Source organism: Elephas maximus, chromosome 2 (genome assembly GCF_024166365.1).
Source record: "Elephas maximus indicus isolate mEleMax1 chromosome 2, mEleMax1 primary haplotype, whole genome shotgun sequence".
Lineage (NCBI taxonomy): Eukaryota > Metazoa > Chordata > Mammalia > Proboscidea > Elephantidae > Elephas > Elephas maximus.
The window spans coordinates 200,636,198-200,659,442 of NC_064820.1; the positions used below are offsets into that span (position 1 = coordinate 200,636,198).

At 40.9% G+C, this 23,245-nt stretch overlaps 1 protein-coding gene across 4 annotated transcripts; it reads left to right on the forward strand.

The window, feature by feature from the left end:
- Positions 1-1,281: 1,281 nt before the first annotated feature.
- ZFP62 (ZFP62 zinc finger protein) lies at positions 1,282-22,586 on the forward strand. 4 transcript variants are annotated; one of them, XM_049874498.1, is made up of 3 exons: positions 1,290-1,386; positions 3,582-3,763; positions 10,694-22,586. In XM_049874498.1, exon 3 carries the CDS (start codon positions 10,783-10,785, stop codon positions 13,390-13,392), a length of 2,610 nt encoding a protein of 869 aa, XP_049730455.1. In that variant the 5' UTR covers positions 1,290-1,386; positions 3,582-3,763; positions 10,694-10,782; the 3' UTR covers positions 13,393-22,586. The 4 variants fall into 4 exon arrangements, with proteins under 4 accessions (XP_049730453.1, XP_049730455.1, XP_049730454.1 ...); XM_049874496.1 differs by lacking the exon at positions 3,582-3,763 and having other exon boundaries at positions 1,282-1,386; XM_049874497.1 differs by lacking the exon at positions 3,582-3,763 and having other exon boundaries at positions 1,290-1,529.
- Positions 22,587-23,245: the final 659 nt, after the last annotated feature.

Sequence of the window (23,245 nt, forward strand, 5' to 3'; positions counted from 1 at the left end):
CCAAACCCATTGCCATCGAGTCGATTCCAACTCATAGCGACACTATATGTGAACAGAAAAAAACGTGAACTTCTAATTTTGTTACATAGAAGTATGCTAGAGTGGGCTATGAGTCGGAATCGACTCGACGGCACTGGGTTAGAGCGAACAATAAAACCTAAAAGCAAAGAAAATATTTTATATCAGAATAAAATTCAGTGAGAGACGTAAAATGAAGTATTTTAGATAGCACAAAAATCCTGTGAAGGAGATAAAATTAAAAACGTAAGTTCAAGGGGAAAACTAAAAAAAAAAAAAAAAAAACCTTAAAAAATTTCGAACTCTTAAAAGTGGATAACCAAAAAAAAAACAAACCCGTTGCCCTGAAGTCAATTCCGACTCATAGGTACTCTACAGGACAGAGTATAACTGCCCCCATAGGGTTTCCAAGGAGCGGCTGGTGGATTCGAACTGCCCACCTTTTGGTTGGCAGCCGAACGCTTAACCACGTTGTGGATTCAGATTCCATTGGATATACTTGAAATAATGGTGGAAAATTTTGTTTTTACATGTCAATATTAACGATATGCCAAAAATTACCTTCTTTACAATTATTTAAACTTAAGATGAATAATATTTAGGTGTTAATGTAAACAGTGCAAGAGTAGCTTTGCAAAGTTATTTTAAACCTGGGGTTAGAGAGTCAAAATCGCAGACGGGAGGCTGGAACGGGGCCGGGGGATACTGTCAAGCTGGTCTTCACTCTGACCTCGCCGTGAGCGGGCTCAGCCTAGAGGCTAGGGGCCGCTCCCGACTAAGTGCTCCGTTAACCCTCTGGGTCCCGCGTTCTTCCTTTACCCCGACCGGGTCTGAGGTTCCCCGCACGATCGCGAAGGAGCTGAAACTCTACCCCCACCCAGCTGCCGCGCCGGCTACCAACAGGGACTCCCTCGAGAAAGTGGATAGGGGTCCTCCAGACACTGCGCTTTCTTTCGCTTCCCCTCAGATCCTCCCGGCACATAGGTCTGTCGTTAGGTATTTATGTATTCTACCGATCCATTTATTTACCTTATTGTCTGTCCCCCCTGCACCCCTCCCCGAAATGCAGCGTCCCCAAACAGGAAGCTTCGTATGTAATTCTTATGCTGCCTCCCGAAAGCGCGCACGAATCGAACACTGAATAAGTAGTAGTTGAAGTAAAGACCAGCCCTCCCTGTTGGCGTCATCGGAGCGCGCCACAGCTCACGTGCCTGAACGAGTTGGACGCCTGGGAATACAGTAGAGTCAGACCTCCAAAGTCCCAGAGAAGACTCGGAAGTGGACCGGAGCCGAGGCGGGTTCTTCCGGCCGGGCCGTCAGTGCTTTTGTCCCGCCGGCGGCCGGGCACCCGCGGCGCCGCCACAACCAGTACGTGAGTCCGCGGACGCCCGCGCTGCCGTTCCGGTCCCTTGCGTGCCACGCCTTTCCCCTCTTGGCCAAGTCCAGACTGTCCCTTTGACCTCGGGCGGGATCTGGGAGGGGGCGCGCCCCCTCCACAGATATCTCAGGAGGTGCGTTCAGGGGGAGGAGAGGGAAGGGAAGACCTCGAGCTGGCCGAGGTGTGTAGGATGCACTCCTGTAGCCTACTGGGCTCTCTGTGGCCACCAACTCCGGCCGGCCGAGCGGACTAGGGTCGGGTTGGGACTGCCCGATGTCCGGAGAAGGATTGGGGCTCTGCTCCCGTGTTCCTCAGCTGTTCTCAGCTCTCTGGGGCCTGAGGGAAACCCTGAAAACTAGCGCTTTAAAATAATCCCCTTTTCACGCCCCCGCCGCAGTTGAGTTTGGCCCTGGGTTTTGAGAATGAATACGAGCGCCAGAGGGACCTCTCCATCACACCTTTAGGGGTGTAAGGGTGATCCGATTCGCTCCCCTCCCCCCCCCTTTTTTTTGTTTTTGGATGGGGAGTGTTGAGCGATTCCTGCTGCAAGTATTGATCGAGCCCTCGGGAGACATTTCCCGGAGGTCGCCTGTGTATGGTCAAGGGTGCATCCAGAGGAGGCAGCCTGCTGTGAGCCCTGCAGGGTGAGAAGGTAGGGAGAGGAAGTCTAGGAGACTCCAGGACCCAGGGCAGCCTTCGGGAACTGGGAGTGCCAGAGCTGTGTGTGCTGCTCCGAGACGTTTGGACTTGGTGACCACCAATAGTGTTTTCTTTTTGAAACGATGAGGCTTTTTGTTTGTTTAATGCATTTTTTAAAATATGCAATACATTCTTATAGTTTCGGTATTAAAAACATAAACGATATCAGTGAAAAAGCTCCTTTCCGTTTCGATTATCCATCTTCCTAGGGCCTGCCCCTTGTAACCACTTTTGTTTGTTTTAGTCATTGTATCCTTCTATGGTTTCTGTATGCAAATACTAGTAAATAGGAACGTAGTTAATTTCCTTTCTGTCTCTTGTTTCTTTAACTTAATATACTCTTGAGATCTTTACGTATAAGAACACAGAAAGCTTCTTTTTATTATTATTTTTAATACACTGTGGTATTGGATTGGCCTTGTTTGGATGTTTTGGAAGTTCTGCATATGCCATAGTTTGTTTGATGTATTTGGGGACATTTGGGTTTTTTCCAGTTTTTTGTAACTTCAAACAGTTAGGTACTCAGTGACATTTTACAAGGTTGTAGCTGGGCAAGTCCTAAAGAAAGGACTCAATCATAAAATAATTTTTGTTTTACATTAACTCAGTCAGTTATTGGTAGATTGTTAAATATACCAAATCAGTATTACCATAACTCACTGGAGAGTGTTTAAACAAATAAAACTAAGTAGCTTTTCTCTCCTGAGACTTTTGTTTGTAATGGTTAGTCTTACACTAGCCTAATAGACTAATTTTATCAATGACTCTTCAAACCAGTTCCCCCCACTCCCTTTTAGCTTCAGAAAATTTCTCAGCTGCTTTTTGGGAAACTCTTCTTTGCTTACCTTGTGTCACAGGGTAACTAGAAATCTCTTCTCTGCTACCAAACCAAAACCGTTGCCTTCGAGTTGATTCTGACTCATAGCGACCCTATGAGACAGTGTAGAACTGCTCCACGGAGTTTCCAAGGATCGGCTGGTAGATTTGGCCTGTGGACCTTTTGGTTAGCGGATGAGCTCTTAATCGCTGAGCCACAAAGCTCCCCCCCCACCTCTAGAACTTAATGCTGCCCCCCATCCATTCTCCCACTGCAACCAGTATGAGTGTTTTTTTTTTTTTAATTATGAAAATTTTAAATACACAGGGAAGGATACTAGTACAATTATTTGCCATATACCCATCACCCAGATAGAACAATTATCAGTATTCTGCTACATCAGCTTCACGTTTGTGACATAGCCACAATACCATTAACACACCATCCTCAATTAACTCTTATTCCTTGGTATTCTAACACAAGTTGACAAACTGCTTGGTCTAAGGTCTGTTTTTGTAGGGCCTGCAAGCTAAGAATGGTTTTTACATTTTTAAAGGAATATTAAGTCTCCACTCCCACCCACCCCCACAGCCCAGAAAAAGAAAAATAAGCAGCAGAGTCTTATGTGGCCCACAAAGCCTGAAATATTTGCTATCTGACCTTTTACAGAAAAAGTTTGCTAATCCTTGGCATACAGATGAAGTTAAAGAAAAAATTCAAGATGAAACCAGAGGGCCAGGAACATCCAAGGGGCTGCTGGCTGGGGAGTAAGCATCTGGCCTTGAAGAAGCTAGCGCTAAGCACCTAATGCAGCGTGGCCTGAGTGGAAGAAATCTGTTTCAGTAGATGAGGTGCGAGGGAGATGAGATTGAAGACCACTGTTTGAATACACAACTGTGAAGGGGAGGTAGGATGGTGAAAGCAGTACCTGGAGGTGTAGTTGAGGGAATTTTAAATTTACCTTTTGATATTTTGGAAGCTTTTTATTTAGAAATAATTTCAAATATAAAGAAAATTTCAAGAATAGAAAGAAAAGAAACTACTCAGATTCACCTATAAACCAAAAAAAAAAAAAAAAGCTATTGCTATCAAGTCAAGTCCAAGTCATAGTGACCCTATGGGACACAGTAGAAATGCCCCTTAGGGTTTCCAAGGCTGTGATCTTTATGGAAGCAGACTACCACATCTTTTTCCTGTGGAGTGACTGGTATGTTTGAACCACAAACCTTTTGGTCAGCAACCGAGGACCTTAACTACGTCACCAGGGCTCCATAGATTCACCTATAGCTAACATTTTACTTCGTCTGTGCTCTCTTTGGAAACCCTGGTGGTGTAGTGGCTCAGTGCTACGACTGCTAACCAAAGGGTCTGCAGTTCAAATCCACCAGGTGCTCCTTGAAAACTCTATGGGGTAGTCCTACTCTGGCCTATAGGACTGCTATGAATCGGAATCGACTCGATGGCACTGGGTTTCGTTTGGTTTGGTGCTCTCTTTTATTCATTTTCCTCTAAACCACTTGAGGGTAGCTTACATACATAATGTCTTTTTACCCCTAAATACTTCAGGGAGAATTTCCTAAGTATATCAGTATTCTCTTACATAAGTACAGTAGAGTTGTCGACTTTAGTAAATTTAAGGTTGATAATACTTTTGTCTCATTTACCATCCATATTCCAATTTTGTCGTTTGACAGGTGGCCAGTTTTCTCTCTAGGACAGATCCTGTGGAGATTAGATACTGAATTTAGTGGTCAAGTCTCCTTAATCTTTAATCTGGAACATTTCCACAGCCTTTCCTTGTCTTTTATGAGAATAATACTTTCGAAGAATACAGTTCATCTTCTACCACCACCACCCCTTTTTAGTAGAATGTTCTTCATTTTGGATTTACTCGTGTTTCCTGTGATTCAGTTCAGGTTATGCATTCTCATAGATGATACGTGTTCCTCAGATGTCACTTCTGGAAGCACATGACGACCATCTGCCCACATTGGTGATGTTAATTTAGAACACCTGAAATATTAGAACATGGTCTAATTTCTTCACTGTGTTTACTTTTTTTTCCCCTTGTGACTATTAAGCATTTGATAGAAGAACATTTTAAGTCTTTATCAAAATTTCTCCCTAGATTTAGAATCTATTGTTGATTCTTCCCTATCTAGTCTTTACTCTGATAGCTAAAAATGCCTATTTTCCACCTCTACCAGTCCCTCTACCTTTATCAGCTGTAAGCTGCTGTAAGCGAGAGGTCTCCTTTTTTCCCCTGTTTGTTTAGTGTTCACAGGGACTCATGGAATCTTATTTTTTGAATGGTTTATAATTCATAACTTTAATTATCATGGTGCCTAAATCAGGGATTCAGGCTGGCTTTTGTGTTCTTGGGACATGCTTCTTTCTTTTTTTTTTTTTTGAGCATCTCCTTACTTGCTAACATAAGATATCCCAGCTCATTTTGTATATACCCTGCCCCAACCCTGGAATAAGCCATTTCTCTGGTTCCTTTTAGCAGGATATGGTAAATGGTAGTATAGCCAGACCAAGAACAGGATGCTTGATGTGCTTATTAACAGAGCTAGGAAATACGTGCATGTAAATTTGTACACATATAAACCAAAACCCAAACCTATTGCTCTGAATCGATTCTGACTCATAGCGACCCTCTTGAACAGAGTAGAACTGCTCCATGGAGTTTCCAAGGCTATAATCTTTATGGATGCAGACTGCCACATCTTTCTCCCGTGGAGCAGCTGGTGGGTTTTAACTGCCGACCTTTTGGTCAGTGACCAAGCACTTAACTGCTGTGCCACCAGGCCTCTTTGTACGCATACATATAAAAATATATATATATACATCCATATACATGTTCACTCGTGCATACACACGTAATACATATTTTAGAAATCATGAGAATACACACCGTTCCTTCCAATTCATATCCACAGAGTTTTTCTTGCTTTCTGTTCCATAATTTCTTTGTCTCTTCCTCCTGGAGAATCCTTGCTCTCAATAGTAGCCCCGTGATACATCTAAAATTACTTAAGAATTCCTTTGTCCATACCACTACAGAAAACAAACCTGCTAAAAAGAGTACAGGATTTGATTGCCATTCTTCCACCCCATCCCACCCCACCCCACCCCACCCCATCCCATCCCATCTACCAGCCTTCCCAAGACTGAGCATGTGTAGTATATAATCAAATACTATGTTCCTAAATTACTTGGATTGTTTCTTTATTCCTCTCCCCCCAAGTGATTATGCTATTGGTGTGAAACAAAAATGGGTTCATTTGTTTCTGTTTGCTTTCTGTTTTTGGTGTTTTGCTCAACCCTTTCCCTGTTTCATTGATTTATTTTTTGAATATGCAGAACATTGTCATGCTTTCATAGTTAAAAACTAAACAAAAAGCTATACTCAAAGTGTCTTCTCCCTTCTGCCTCCCTCCCCACCCCTCGTAGATAGCGAACTTTGCTGTTTTCTGGTTTATCCTTACTGTAAAGAGAAGCAAATGTATGAATGTTTTCTAATTTTTTTTCTTTCATACACAAAGTGTAGTATATGTGCTCTTTTTCAATTTGTTTTTTTAACTTTGCAATATATCCTGGAAATTGCTTCATAACAATTCAGAGATCTTCCTCATTCTTTTTTGGTACTCCATTGTGTATAGGTGCCAATAGTTTATTCGACCAGTCTTACATGCTTGGATGTATAGGTAGCCTTTAAAAGATTTTGAAATTAGAAATAATGCTATAATGAATAACTTTGTACATAATGTACTTTTGTATTGTTGGAAGTGTATCTTCAGTAAAAATTCTTAGAAGTGGGATTTCTGCATACATGGTTTTGTTAGATATTGGCAAATTCCCCTCGATAGGAGTTATACTAATTCACATTCCCAACAATGTATGGGAGTTCCTCTATGTCCACAGCCTCACCAACAGTGTGTTACTTAACTTTTGAATATTTGCCAGTCTGACAGAGGAGAAATGGTATTTTAGTGTAGTTACTAATTTACATTTCTCTTATAAGTGAAATTGAGTATCTTTTCCCGTATTAAAGGATCATTTCAGTATTTCTTTTTATTAATTGTTCATATCTTTTGCTCCTTCTGTTTTTCTTAAGTTTTTCAAAAATATTTGTTATAGATATCCCTTCATATATGGCTTATGTTAAAAATATTTTCTTCCACTTTGTGATTAGGCTCTCAATTTTGCCTGTTGTGTTTTTTGCCATGCAAGTTTCTTTTTATATAGTCAAGTTTATCAATTTTATTGCATCTGTGTCATAGTTAGAAGGCTTTTCCCTATACCTAGGTTATGTAGGCATTCATCCATGTTTTCTTCTGGTCCTTGTATAGCTTCACTTGTTTATATTTAGATCTGTGCTGTATTTGGAGTTTATTCCCTATGTATGGTATAAGGCATGGATGTAATTTGCCTTTTCCCAAATAGCATTATAATTGTTTGAACACTATTAAAAAGACCATCTTTGCTCTAGTAGTTTGAGATGCCATCTTTATCATATACTTGATTTATATATGCAGTTGAGTCTATTTCTGGACTTTCTGGTCTATTCTATAGTCTATCTATTCATACATCAGTACCATGTTATTTTTACTTTTATTGTGCTTCAAGTGAAAGTTTCAAATCAAGTCAGTCTCTCATACAAAAATTTATATACACCTTGCTATATACTCCTGAAACCCTGGTGGCGTAGTGGTTAAGTGCTACGGCTGGTAACCAAGAGGTCAGCAGTTTGAATCTGCCAGGCACTCCTTGGAAACTCTGTGGGGGCAGTTCTTCTCTGTCCTATAGGGTTGCTGTGAGTCGGAATCGACTCGATGGCACTGGGTTTTTTTCTTTTTCTTTTTGGTTTATATACTCCTAGTTGCTCTCCCCCTAATGAGACAGCACACTCCTTCTCTCCTCTCTCTGTTTTCGTGTCCATTCAGCCCCCCTCTGCCTTCTCATTTCCCCTCCAGACAGGAGCTGCCCACATAGTCTCATGTGTCCACTTGATCCAAGAAGCTCACTGCTCACCAGCATCATTTTCTATCCTATAGTCCAGTCCAATCCCTGTCTGAAGAGTTGGCTTTGGGAATGGTTCCTGTCTTGGGCTAACAGAAGGTCTGGGGACCATGACCTTCTAGTCTCAGTCAGACCATTAAGTCTGGTCTTTTTATGAGAATTTGAGGTCTGCATCCCACTGCTCTTCTGCTCCATCAGGGATTCTCTGTTGTGTTCCCTGATTGGTTGTAGCTGGGCACCATCTGGTTCTTCTGGTCTCAGGCTGGTGTAGTCCCTGATTAATGTAGCCCTTTTTGTCTGTTGGGCTTATAATTACTTTGTGTCTTTGGTGTTCTCCATTCTCCTTTGCTGCAGGTGGGGTGAGACCAATTGATGCATCTTAGATGGCCGCTTGCTAACATTTAAGACCCCGAACAGCAGTCACCAAAGTGGAATGCAGAATGTTTTCTAGATAGATTTTATTATGCTAATTGACTTAGATGTCATCAGAAACCATGGTCCCCAAACCCTCGTCCCTGCTACTGTGGCCTTTGAAGCATTTGGTTTATTCAGGAAACTTATTTGCTTTTAGTTTGGTCCAGTTGTAGCACCACGTTATTTTAATTGCAGGGGCTTTGTAGTATACTTTAATATCTGGTATGGCTAGTCTCCCCTCAGAGCTCTCTTTTTTCCCCCTAGCAAGTGTGTGTGTGCGTGTGTGTGTGTATGCACGCACTTGTGTTTTGGAGATTTGGTATTATGACTATAGGAACTCGATCATCTTTCTGTCCTGTGGACTGAGAGCCAGTAGAGGTTGAGGGGCCAAGGCCGAAATGGATGGAACAGGGCCCCCGATGTGGTGTGGGAGCAGGATTCAGAGCACAGATAAAAGGTGTGGTGCTGTTGATGATTTTGGAATTCTACTGCCTACCCAGTAGCCCTCACATTTGAACTGACATGGACTGCCCTGTTCAAAGTAATAATGAAAGGGGGGTAGGTAAACTAGGATGTGCCATGATTCCTTGTTGACCTCTGATGATGCATAATTAATGCATAATTTTGTGATACTCTCAGCCAAACTACCTTTGTTTTAATGTCTGCTGAGTGATGCTTTATTTCATTTTCCTGATGATATCCTGTGTGCCTAGCCTTCTTAGCCGTTTTGTAAATTTTAATTCAGAGTAATCATTTCCATAAGCATAAGTTGGATCGTTGAGTGTGATTCTTTTTATATGTTTACTCAAAAGTGTGTATCTTATTTTTCTTATATTGCCCTTGCTTCTTCCTCACATATCCACATACAGAATTTCTAAGTAGCATTGACAGGATTCCAGATTCCTGACAACAGAATCTGATACCCATTTAGGAGAGGGCGATCCAGATTTTAACTGAGTCTCATCGTAGGTATCTAGTCATCTAAGATTGGGGGATAACTGGCTTGGAACTGTTTCTTTTGTTCTTTCTCTGTTAGTAGATGCTGATGGAGTACCAGGTATGTATAGTGTTCTTTCAAGGTGTGATGTATGAACAGAGAGTCCCTGCCTGGGCCCTAAAATCTGCTTTGTGAAAGACCTTACCTTCCATGACTCCTGTGCTTTATGCCCAGGTTCCAACCTGATCCAATATAATTGTTCTTAACAATTATAATACTATAATGAATACTAAAATAAATAATATTTATATAGTACTATAGTGACAGGCATTGTTCTAAATGCTTTGTTACCTCATTTAATATTCGTAACAATCCTGTTGTCCTTATTTTACAGCTGAGGAAACTGTGGCACAAAAAGGTTGAGTAACTTTATCAAGGCCACACAGTTAGGTATTTGAACCTAGGCAGTATTACTTCTTTTGCTAGATGGTTTGTATTTTTTATTTCAATCTTTGATATGCCGTGGCTGCAGTTAGCCTGTTCATAAGTAGGAATGAAAGCCTCTTTCCCAGGTAGGGCAAACTGTTCTTCTATATAGAGTTCCTCTCTGATGATAAGTGGGGACTGCCCACTTTGAAGGTCAGTGTTTTTCTTGGAGGTAAAGTTCAGGAGGCCAGACCAACTCCAGGTAGTTGCAGCTTGCTTTCTTTCCCTGCTCTGATCTTGCCATCCTCGTGATTTCATAACTATTTCCCTGACATCACCACCCAGGTAGTAAATTTTTCCTCTTCTTTAGTTTTATCTGTCTCCTGCTGATTATGTCTTCCTAACTTTTACATTGTTGTTGTTAGGTACCATTGAGTCGGTTCTGACTCACAGTGACCCTGTTGGACAGAGTAGAACTGCCCCGTAGAGTTTCCAAGGAGCAGCTGGTGGATTTGAACTGTTGACCTTTTGGCTAGGAGTCAGGCTATGCCACCAGGGCTCCGAACTTTTATATAACCTATTAATTTTTTTTTGTTCTCCTATTCAGAGATTTCTTATACCTTCTGTTTGTTTTTCCGTAACTGAATGGCATTGTTTAAAAAAAAAAAAAGATGTTACACATTAGTTCCGTGTATGATTTTAACCCATTTTCAACCAGCCCTTCATGTTAAGCTGTTATGCAAGAATAGAAAAGCTCTTTGCTCCATTGAAAATTCTGGGCTCTAACATTTTAACGTCATCTCTACTGAGGCAGAAATTTTGGCATGTCCACTGCTGTATTCCTAGTGCATAAAATGGTGCCTATTACACAGCTTGCACTCAATAAATATTTGTCAAGTAAATGAGTGAATTTTGATGTAACTCTTTCAATTTCTTCTAAACAAAGTGAACAGGTATAATTTTCGTTTTCTTGGTTTAGTGTCACATTTGAAGACGAGGAGCACTGAGCCTGAGGAATCAACTGAAAAGTGTGAAAATTTTGGAAATGCAGACTCTAAGTGGCCAAAAATGGAAGGTCTTCACAAAGATTATATGCAGGAATCTAAAGTTGGTGAAGCTTATGATTGGGATAGCAAGGTAGAGAATCAACTGGAAAAGACTGAGGGAAAAAGAATGAAGGAAGAGAAAAGTGGCATCAGGGAAAAGATTGGTAAAGCTAAGAACATGGCAAATATAAAGACAGAACAGGAAAATGAGGCATCTGAGAATAGCTTACGTTTGAGTTCAAAACAAGTTACACGTAAAACTGTCTCTGTAGAACAGGAAAACAGTGAACAAGGGAAATGTGTGGAGAACATTAATGGAAACTCTCAACCCAGTCTACAGCAGAAAACCAGTACTGTTAAGAAATCACACAAATGTGATGAATGTGGGAAATCCTTCAAATACAATTCCCGCCTTGTTCAACATAAAATTATGCACACTGGAGAAAAACGCTATGAGTGTGATGACTGTGGAGGGACTTTCCGGAGCAGCTCAAGCCTTCGAGTCCACAAACGGATCCATACTGGGGAGAAGCCGTACAAGTGTGAGGAATGTGGGAAAGCCTACATGTCCTACTCCAGCCTTATAAACCACAAAAGCACCCATTCTGGAGAGAAGAACTGTAAGTGTGATGAGTGTGGAAAATCCTTCAATTATAGCTCTGTTTTGGACCAACATAAAAGAATCCACACTGGGGAGAAGCCCTACGAATGTGGTGAGTGTGGGAAGGCCTTCAGGAACAGCTCGGGTCTCAGAGTCCACAAAAGGATCCATACAGGGGAGAAGCCCTACGAATGCGACATCTGTGGAAAAACCTTTAGTAATAGTTCTGGCCTTAGAGTCCACAAAAGAATCCACACGGGTGAGAAGCCCTATGAATGTGATGAGTGTGGGAAGGCTTTCATTACTTGCAGAACACTTCTAAACCATAAAAGCATCCACTTTGGAGATAAACCCTATAAATGTGATGAGTGTGAGAAGTCTTTTAATTATAGTTCTCTTCTTATTCAACATAAAGTCATCCACACTGGAGAGAAACCTTATGAATGTGATGAGTGTGGGAAGGCCTTCAGGAACAGCTCAGGCCTTATAGTACATAAACGGATCCACACAGGAGAAAAACCTTATAAGTGTGATGTGTGTGGCAAAGCCTTCAGCTATAGCTCAGGCCTTGCAGTCCATAAAAGCATTCACCCTGGGAAAAAAGCCCACGAATGTAAGGAGTGTGGAAAATCCTTCAGTTATAACTCACTTCTTCTTCAGCATAAAACCATTCACACTGGAGAGAGACCTTACGTATGTGATGTGTGTGGGAAAACCTTCAGAAACAATTCAGGCCTCAAAGTCCACAGAAGGATCCATACTGGGGAAAAACCTTATAAATGTGATTTGTGTGGGAAAGCCTATATCTCACGCTCTAGCCTTAAAAATCACAAAGGAATCCATCTTGGGGAGAAGCCCTATAAATGTAGCTATTGTGAGAAATCCTTCAACTATAGCTCTGCCCTTGAGCAACATAAAAGGATTCATACTAGAGAGAAACCCTTTGGGTGTGATGAGTGTGGAAAAGCCTTCAGAAATAATTCAGGCCTTAAAGTACATAAACGAATCCATACTGGGGAGAGACCTTACAAATGTGAAGAATGTGGGAAAGCCTACATCTCGCTCTCAAGCCTTATAAATCATAAAAGTGTACATCCTGGGGAGAAGCCCTACAAGTGTGATGAGTGTGAGAAAGCCTTCATCACATACCGAACCCTAATAAACCACAAAAAAATTCATCTTGGGGAAAAGCCCTTCAAATGTGATGTGTGTGAGAAATCTTTTAATTACACCTCACTCCTTTCTCAGCACAAAAGGGTCCACACTAGAGAGAAACCCTTTGAATGTGACAGGTGTGAGAAGGTCTTCAGAAACAACTCAAGCCTTAAAGTACATAAAAGAATCCATACTGGGGAGAAGCCCTATGAATGTGATGTGTGTGGAAAAGCCTACATATCACACTCAAGCCTTATTAACCATAAAAGTACCCACCCTGGCAAGACACCCTTTACGTGTGATGAATGTGGAAAAGCTTTTTTCTCAAGTAGAACTCTTATAAGTCATAAAAGAGTCCATCTTGGGGAGAAACCCTTTAAATGTGTCGAGTGTGGGAAATCTTTCAGTTACAGTTCACTCCTTTCTCAACACAAGAGGATCCACACGGGGGAGAAGCCCTATGTATGTGACTGGTGTGGGAAGGCCTTCAGGAACAGCTCAGGCCTCACAGTGCATAAAAGGATTCATACAGGTGAGAAACCCTATGAATGTGATGAGTGTGAGAAGGCATATATCTCACACTCAAGTCTTATCAACCACAAAAGCATCCACCGTGGGGAGCAGCCCTATAATTGTGAGTGTGGGAAATCCTTCAATTATAGGTCAGTCCTTGACCAACACAAAAGGATCCATACTGGAAAGAAGCCATATAGATGTAATGAGTGTGGGAAGGCTTTTAATATCAGATCAAATCTTACCAAGCATAAAAGAACCCATAGTGTGACATATGTGGGAAGTCATAGTAACACATCACAGAAGAGAACCCTCGAGGGAGGGAATGTTCTGGATGGGACCAGGATGAGACTATCTCTGTAGAAGGTAGAGCGTACCAAGTCAAAGAGCTCAAAGGAAAGAAAAACCTTGTGAATGTAAGAATGTCTGAGATCCTTATTCATGGCTTATAATTTACACAGTGTAAATGAAATTATTCTAGATGATCATGAGTAATCTTTCCAATGTGATTCTAAGTCATGTCAACAAGAAAGGCTTTCAATGTTAAGGTAGTTGAGCCCTTATAGAATATAAAATAGTTTATGTTGGGATTACAACCTCTCAAGGTGATGGAATGTGAAAAGAATCTTCAAAATAAGCATAGACATTTCTGGACATAAAAGAAAACACATGGATGATGAAAGGACTTCAGTTAGGAATCACATAATTACCATCAGAAAGTTCATATTTGGGTAAATTTTGTGAATAGAGATATAGGCAATTTGGGTATAGCTTTGAATCTCAATTATATATCGATCAGTGGAAAAGCCCAAGAAGGGCTTCCAAAAGGTAAATTCAGGGAGAGACTGGCTTCAGGGGATATATTTGATAGTAGTGATCATGAAGTATGAACTTGGTATAATTGAATGAGTTGGGGAGGATAATGACAACTTGTGAAACAAAATCGGGATTTCAGTGGCAGAAAAATAAAAGGTGTAAACTACTATAAATTTGTCAGGAGATAGGAGAGTTACACTTAAAAAATGCAAGTTGACTGTAAAGTGCTCTTGTAGTAAAAAATGCGACGCCGCCGAGTCGATTCTGACTCATAGTGACCCTATAGGACAGAGTAGAACTGCCCCATAGGGTTTCCAAGGCTGTAATCTTTATGGAAGCAGACTGCCACATCTTTCTCCTGCAGAGCGGCTTGTGGGTTCAAACTGCTGACCTTTCAGTTAGCAGCCAAGCATTAAACCACTATGCTACCAGGGCTCCTAATGTTGTAATACACTAGTTGAATTAGTGAAACTTTTTAGAAATTTCAAATGGATCCCCTCAAGAGACGATGAATGTCTAACGAAGGTGAAAAGTTTAATTTAAAGGTGGTATTCACACTTTATGCTATAATAAAAAGTTCTACCCTGGACTGGATTTCAGCACATTCAATAAATATGGAACACATCCTCAACATGATTTCACACCTTACACAACAGAAAGAATTAATTCAGGGATTTTGTAAATAGGAATGCGGGAAGGGAGGGCATTTCACTGCAGGAGCTAAAAGGCTAAGTAGCTACCAGTAATTGAGGAAATTCATGCATTATAATTAATCCTGTTAAGTGTTTGTTTTGGAATGTGTTTTTGTAAGGATTTCATGCACTCGTATGTATTTTGTCTGTTGTAAAATAATTATGAATACTTTGTTCAGGGCTTACTGTGCCCTGAAGGCTACATAGTTATGGTGAGGTAAGGTGGAAGTCCAATAAAGAAATTCCTCAAAGGTAAACAGGCTATGACTTACTTGAGATGGAGCAGTATCCAGATCAGGGAGGGGAGCCAGGGTATCATCCCACAGGGCTAGCATAGGATTCATGAGAAGTTAGGTGGTACTCCACCAGGAGTTGAGTGGCCCACGTAAGCCTTGTGATTCTCATACTTGGACTAGATTATAACTTGTGGGAAGGGATAGGCTGTATGAGTGATCAGTCACCACACAGAAACTGTTTCTGATAGAACAGAAGTTAACATGAAACATTTGTTAACTAGTTATAAAGGTGCTAACTAGGTAACTCAAAGAGTAGAAGGGGACTCTTCTGAGAGTTAAGTAACCTGTCCAAGAGTACTCAGAGTGGAGCCAGTTCATTGGAGAATGAATTCTAAGTAAATTCTTTCTGGCTCCAAAATGCACACTCTTTACGGTAAGTTTGATAGATGGAGAGAGGGGGAAAGAGAACGTGTGAAGATAGGAAAAGAAGGAAAGAACATTTCTGTGACTCCACTTAGGAGTGTTGTGACCACACTTGCTCTCTGTTCTTCTCTGCATTGATTCCCAGTGGTCCGCAGGGCCCAGATTGATCTTCCCTTTTGCTGAAGATGAGACCAGCTCTGAATTCAACCATCAGGTTACCTGAAGTTTCCATGTACTCCACGTGAGCCAGGGCAATGGGTGTGCCGGTGGCTTGAGGTCCACCCTGCACACGTGTACTTGAGCTCCATCTGGACCTAAAACACGACCTACTTTTGGGGAAAACAAGTTAAATAACAAAGGAAAGAATGGCCACCATCCAGATGGGGATTCAGAGTGCTTCTTTGTTCTGCGCCCAGGGACATTCTCTGCCTTTTGCCACCACTGACTCAGGATGAGGAACCCCTGAGGACCTACACCTTCTGGTGCACAGGAAATGGACTGAAGGGCCTCTTGCTGGGCCTTGAGTGCTACTGAGGGGCAGATACATGCCGCTTGGGTTGATCCAGGACATGGATGGGTCTCTGGTTCTGAAGCCACCCCAGGCAAACATCATGGCATGGATCCAGTGAGCTGATGTGGCTGCATCCCCTCAGGTCCTCTTCAGGACTCAAGCTGGTTTAGCCTCCCCCCAGTCCCCACCTTTTAGAATAATGATATATGAAATAAAGTTGGTAACATGTAGGTAAATCAAACACTGTATAAAAAAATTAATAGTGTCTAGTTTGTAGGGCTAAAGACACTTGAAATATTAGACGATAGTAGATAACTTGGAAGCTGCATAAAAATGGCCTAAAGTGCTTGCATTATGTGGGAGGAGGGTCAGGTATTGGTTAAATCTAGATTTTATTAAATATGTATAGTAAAATGTCACAGGCAGTCACTAGAAGGATAGAACCAAAATATAAATTTATTTTAAAACTGAGCTTTATAAAGGCCAAAATGGAAAAAAAAAAAAAATCTAGGAAAGAGGTAACATACGTAGAAACGGCGGGACAAGACTTTTTGGCAAAGATAGGCTAGGTTGTTTGAGTCAGTTTCCCATCAAAAACAATGAAAAGGATTCCATAGATAGATAGCCCTCCTAAGAGCACATTGAAACTGAAAAGACAGCGGGTAATCTCAGGACAGCTTTAGAATGGGGTCCTGTGATCAGAGAGAAGAACACCACATTTGGGTGCCAGTTCACAAGCTACAGTGGATGACAGGGACAGAAGATCAGGGCCTGGCCGCCCAGGGAAGTGATTTTTAAAGGAGACCTTTCCAATGTTAAACAGGGTCCCCAAAGTGCTACACTCTTAGTATAAAATAAAGCAGATCTAAACCCACCCCTCCCCTGACCTCAGGGGGCAGTGGAGACAGCTGCTTTGTTACTGAGTAGAGCACTGGAAGAAAATATCCTGGCAGCCCTTAACACAACCTGAGACCTGGCAGAAAAAAAATAAAACTTGGAAGAAGCCTTTAATCTAGGTAGCCCCCATAAATATTTTTTTCAGGGACAATGACCAGCAAGCAGTCAAAGGTAACCAGGCACATAAAGGGAAAAAAGGCACCACGAATGAAAACCAGCAGAAAAGAACAGACCGACATAGACTTAACATAGTGTATGAAGTACATTTGTGAAAGCAGTTCTTAAAATGTTTAAAGACTTTTTTTTTAATTGAAAACATAGGGAGCAGAAAATTATTAGAAGTAAAATTACACATTTAAAAAAGAGCCAATCGGAACTTCAAGGCTTCAATGAGAGGTTTAACATTTGATCTCAGAAGTGGACAGAATGGAGCAAAGGGAATGGGGCTGTGAATTTTCCAGAACTGATGGAAAATATGGTTTGCACATTTAAAAGCGCAAAGAACATAAAGCACGTGTCTTGGTCATCTAGTGCTGCCATAACAGAAATACCACAAATGGATCGCTTTAACAGAGAAATTAATTTTGCACAGCCTAGTAAGTTACAAGTCCAAATTCAGGGCGTCGGCTCCCCAAGGGAAGGCTTTCTGTCTGGAAGGTCTTTGTCCTCAATCTTCCCCTGGTCGAGGAGCTTCTCAGGTACAGGGACCCTGTGTTCAAAGGACGTGTTCTGCTCCTGGTGTTGCTGTCTTGGTGGTATGAGGTCCCCAACTCTCTGCTTCCTTTTCCTTTTATCTCTTGAGAGAGAGAAGGTGGTGCAGGCCACACCCCAGGGAAACTCCCTTTACCTAGGATCAGAGAGGGGACCTGAGTAAGGGTGGTGTCACAATCCCACCCTAATCCTCTCAACATAAAATTACAGTCACAAAAAGGAGGACAAACACATAATACTGGGAATCATGGCCTAACAAAGTTGACACAAATTTTGGTGAGGACACAATTCAATCCATGACAGCAGGATAATTTTTTTTTTTTAATTACACCTTCAGTACACATATTGTAACTGCAGAAAGGAAAAAACAAATGTTAAAAACAGGTTAAAAACAAATTACCTTAGAAAGAAATGTTAGACTTCTCAATAGCAACAATGAAAATCAAAAAACGAATGAATCATCTACCCGGATATAGAACTGTCAACCTAGAATTTTTTATACCCAATGGAAGTATCTTTCAAGAATGAGGACAAACACACTTTAAAATAAAAACAAAATTCATCCCTGCAGATCCTCACTAAGAAATTCTAAATAACACACCTAATACAGAAGGAAAGTGATTCGGAGTTGCAAAAAGAAATGATGAGCAAAGAGAGTGGGAAATATGTGCAAATATAAACGAACATTTTATATGAAACAATAAAAATCCAGAGTGGTTAAAATAAGACAGACTTAAAATGCCAGACAACATAAGAAGGCATAAATAGATTTGAGGTATTCTACAGTGTACATTTTTCAGTAGACGGTAAAGGTTTTGATGAATTTTATGCATATCATAAATCTAGGGTAATCAAAATAGTGTGTAATTTCAGTACTAGTAGAGGAAAAAATATTTTTAAAATCAACAAAAAGGCAAAAAAAACTGGTGAGACAAAACAAAGATGGTAGATTTTAAGTCAAAAATAATATTTACATTCAGTGTAATTTTCTTAAATGACAAGGATTGTCAGATAGGACGAAAGTACAAAAAAAACCAAACCAGCTGGTATTAAGTACATTCCTACTCTGGCCCTATATGTTTCAGAGTAGAGTTGCGCTCCATAGGGTTTTCAATGGCTGATTTTTGGGGGAGTAGGTCATGAGGCCTTACTTTCAAGATGCCTCAGGGTAGACTTGAACTGCCAACCTTTCAGCTCTTAACTGCTTGTGCCACCCACGAACTATTACAAAAGTACAAAATCCCACTCTATGCTGCTTTACAAGAGACAGACAAAATTTGGAAGTAAAAGAATGGAAAGACACTATATGAATTAAATAGTAATAAAAACTAGTGCAATAAAAACTATTAATATTAGACAAAATAGTTTAAAACAAACCACTCGTAGAGATAAAGGGGGTCATTGCTTTAAGACAAAATGTTCAGAGAAAGAAAACACTGGGAAGATACAACAGTTACTATCTAATAATATGGTTCAAAAGGTTGGCAAAAATTTACAAAACAGGAGAGATACACAAATCCATAATCCCAATGGAAGTCTTTCGACACCTCTCAGTAATTAATAGCATAAGCAGACTAAAAAATAGTAAAGATGTATAATTGAACAATATAATTAACAAGATATATACACATGAAACATTTTGAAAAATATTACATACTGGACCATAAAGCAAGTCTTGACAAAATTGAAAGGACTGAAATCATACACAGTATGTTCTCTGACCATGCAACTAAGCTAGAAATTAAGAATTTAAAACATACTTAGCACCTCCCATTATGTTCAGAAATTTACAAATACAATTCTAAATAAATCAGAGTTCAAAGAACTGAATGATAATGAAAATAATATCAAAACCAGTGGGATGTAGCTTAAGCAGTTTAAAAAACCATTGCCATCAAGCCGATTCCAACTGAGCAACCCTATAGGATAGAGTAGAACTGCCACATAGGGTTTCCAAGGCTGTAATCTTTACAGAAGCAGATTGCCATGGCTTTCTCCCAAGGAATGGCTGGTGGGTTTGAACTGCCAACCTTTAGGTTAGCAGTTGAGCTCGTAACCACTGCGCCACCAGGGTTCCACTTAAGCAGCACTTAGAAATGCATAGCCTAAAAAAGGTATTTTAGAAAGTCAGAAAACCTGGTAATTAGTCACCCACGCACCATCTCAAAAAGTTAAAACAATCACAAATTCCTAAAGTAAGGAAGTAATATAGTGCAGAAATGAATAGAAAAACACAATACAGAGGATCAAAAAAGCCAAACATGTGTTTGTTCGTTTTGTAAAAAGACTAATAAAATTGACAATCCTCTGGTAAGCTTGATCAAGAAAGCAGAAATAGCCAAAGACAGGAATAAAAAGGGGACCATAGAGAACTATTCTCTGAACATACACTGACCCCCCGACCTTTCTCCTTGATAACTGAGAGAGTAACTCCCTCTAAATTCCTTGAGTCAACAATTCCTAAAACAGAATGTAATAGACTAAAATGAGCCAAATAATTAACTCATTTCCGTTAGATTGCAGTATCTACCTGACCAAAGCCCACCAAAATTTTAGTGGGTACTCTGCTGCTTTTGTCTCTTTCCCATTATAAAACTGTCATTCCTCGTGTTTGAAGAGACCTCCTTCTAAGAAAATTCCCTGTTGCAACAGTTTGGGCCTCAGAGAATTTCTAAGTTTGACGTTACAAACGCTAGCCATTAAAACAATAACATGACATAATTTTAGGCCAATAAGAAATTTTAGATTAACTGAGGAAATTCCTAGAAAAATAAAACTCACGAAACTTATTAAAGGTCTTGTATCTTATAGATGTGGAGTATGGGAAAGACTACAGAGTGAATTCAGTTCCTATTCAACTCAAAGGAGGTGCAAGAGGAGAATAAGAAGGGAGGGGAAAAGAAAGCATGAAGGAAAACCTTAATAAGCAATGGGCCATCCACCCCATTTTGTTTCTGTTGGTCTCTCATCCAAAAAGGTCGTCTTCTCCCTTGCACAAAACAATGAGATACCAAACCCATTGCTGTTGAGTTAATTCTGACTCATAGGACAGAGTAGAACTGCCAGTAGCTGGTGGATTCAAGCTACCAGCCTTTTGGTTAGCAGCCACGCTCTTAACCACTTCACCACCAGGGTTCAGATACAGAAGTTATTTACCAATAGTTAAATGGTCTTGAGGCCATTTGAATTTAGATGTCATTCCAAAAGAAGTTATTTTTCAGACCCTGTCCTCTGGTGGTAGGTATTTTTAAAATTACTAATTTCTAGCTTAAAAAAACTTTAATGAGCACAAACCATGGAGGTCCTAGGTTCCAGCTTATTTTCCAGGAGGCCTTTTTTCCTCTAAAAACAAAGATTAATTCAAGGATGTTACACCTGAAATGCTATCAGTTAATAGCAATATCTTGACTAACATTTTTCTTCCTGTGATCTTATCACGTTCCTCCCCAACCCAAAAAACAAAACAAAATGTATTTTAGCCATTTTTCCAGAAAGAGTTAAATCATTTCCCAGCTCCATGCTTACCTCCTCCCGCATCCAGAACCCTGAAAGTTGTCTAATTTGTTTTGTCTGGAAATTTACTGACTGGCATCTGGTGGGGCTTTGAGGGGCATCCTCAGGGCCTTCCCTGTTCCCCTGGCTCTTTAACTCCCTCTGAAGTTGACTTTCCATTGCTATTGCCAGTATATTTAGGAGAAGCCAGGGATACGCCTCCTGTTAACACTAGCGCTTGACTCGGATTACTCTCCACTGTGCCTAACCAGTTCGGGTAGGGGACAGTGGACAAACACTATGGCCACAACTTCTTCACAGAACATGGCCTTGATGACTCAATAGTCCTATGTCATGTGCTGTGGGTCCTCCACGTGGGGATCCTCAGCTCACCTCTCTTGGCTTCCTGACACCCTTTTAGCCAATCTCACAACTGCAGTATTTAAGTGGGCTAGGCATTGGTGGAAAGAGACTGAAAACATATGCCCATTGTAAGGTTAGGTTAATTAACCAGGGATTCAGAATTTTATGAGATGCAAGATGGTGGCTGGAGCAGGGAGGGAGCAGTTTCAGCACATCACAGTGAAGCTCTTCTTGGTGGCCAGGGTCCTTAAGCGGGTATGACCCTGCCATATCTGGAACATTCATTACTTGTCAGGGCACAGTATTTTAAATCAGGGCTTACGTATCTGTTCTGAAAGAACTTAAACCAATGATCTGTGCATTTATATTTTAAGGAGTTTTTACTAATAAGCTCTCATGGTTCCTGCAGCAGACTCTGCATCACCATGTGAAGGGAAGTCAAGGCAGCACTTCGGTGCTGCTCTTAACCTGTGTTCTATGGTATGCCTCCACGTGGGCACTTTCGCTTCCAAACATATTGCAGTGAGGTGAATTACTTAATATGGCCCTTCTCGCCATGTATTGTCTTATAACTCCCACAAAATTATTGGATGGGACTGTGCAAATAAGGTGTGTGGGGACTGAATAGTCTGCTAATGCAAATAAGGTGCATGGAACCCTTGTAGGGGATTGCTTCATTTGTGGTCTTGCTGGTGGGTGGGGGCAGCCTTGAAACTGATAAGGAGCTTCCTGTATAACCAGCTTCCCTGACATAGGTTTTAGAGGGAGACATGGGGAGAAAGAAGCAGCTGTAACACTGAAGATAGCAAGAGATGGGGTGCAGCAGCAGCAGCAGCAGCAAGAGCTACAGCAGCCCCAGATGGCTGTGGTGGGGCTTGCCCCCCGCCACCCCTGAGGGAGGAGCTGTAACACTTGAGCCTGAGAAGACCCTGAGTAGGGCCTGTGAGCAGAAGGCTCCTAGCTGGCCCCTGTGGCAGAGGGCAAGAAGCTGTTCTGATCCAATAACTGTATCCTGAGTTGTTCCTGTTACTTCCAAGTTGAATCTGATCCTGAGACGTACCCTGTTACTTCCCTAATAAGCCACTTAACCACTTAAGTCAGGGTCCGTGAATTGAGTGAGATGTTGCAGCACATTACCAAAACCAAAGACTGGAGGGAGAGTACTGAGGGGAGGGGCAGGAGCTGGTATTAGAGATGATGGAGTGGTACAGCAGTTTGGAGAAGCTGGACGTTTGGGACATCTTTAACCTCCGCCTCAGAGGAGCCAGTTTTGTTCTCATTCTTACAAAAGAAATTATTCATTTACATATTCTTTTAATTTTCAACAAAAGGAATCTTAATGTATATAACATTAATAAATTGCCATGTATATAGTTGTTCACCTTTCTTCAAAAGTACGTATATATCTTTTTTTGTATTCTTTCTAAGGGCTCCCTAATATCTCATTTATAGTTTTTCCATAATTTATATAATCAACCTCCAAATGATAAACATCTCTGTTTGCAGTTTTTTGGTGGTATAAACAGTACTACAATAAAATACATCTTCCCAGCCTTATACAACTTTCAACTTTATCTGTAGGATAAGTTTCTTTTTCTTTCTTTTTTGGCTTTAAAGAATAGAAATTAGTTTTCTCACAGTTTAGGAGGCTAGAAGTCCAAATTCAGGGCACTGCTATGGGGGAAGGCTCTCTATCCGCTCTGGGGGAATATCCTTGTCTCAGCTTCTGTAGCCCTGGCTCTCCTCAGTTCCTTGAGAATTTTCGTGTGGCAGTGGCACCTTCTTCCACCCTCCAACCCCGTTTGTGCTTACTTCTGTGTCTAATCTGTTCTTTTTTTATAACTCAGAAGTGATCATTCTACACTAATATGGCCTTATTAACATAACGGAGAAAACCCTATTCCCAAATGGTATTACATTCATGGGTATAGCGGTTAGGATTCTAATACATATTTTGGGGGACACAATTCAATCCATAACACCTGTGTATCTAAACAAACTCTTGGGTTCCAGAGGAGTATTTTACAGTACCTAAGTCTCCTGGGGGAAACCCTGGTGGTGTAGTGGTTAAGTGC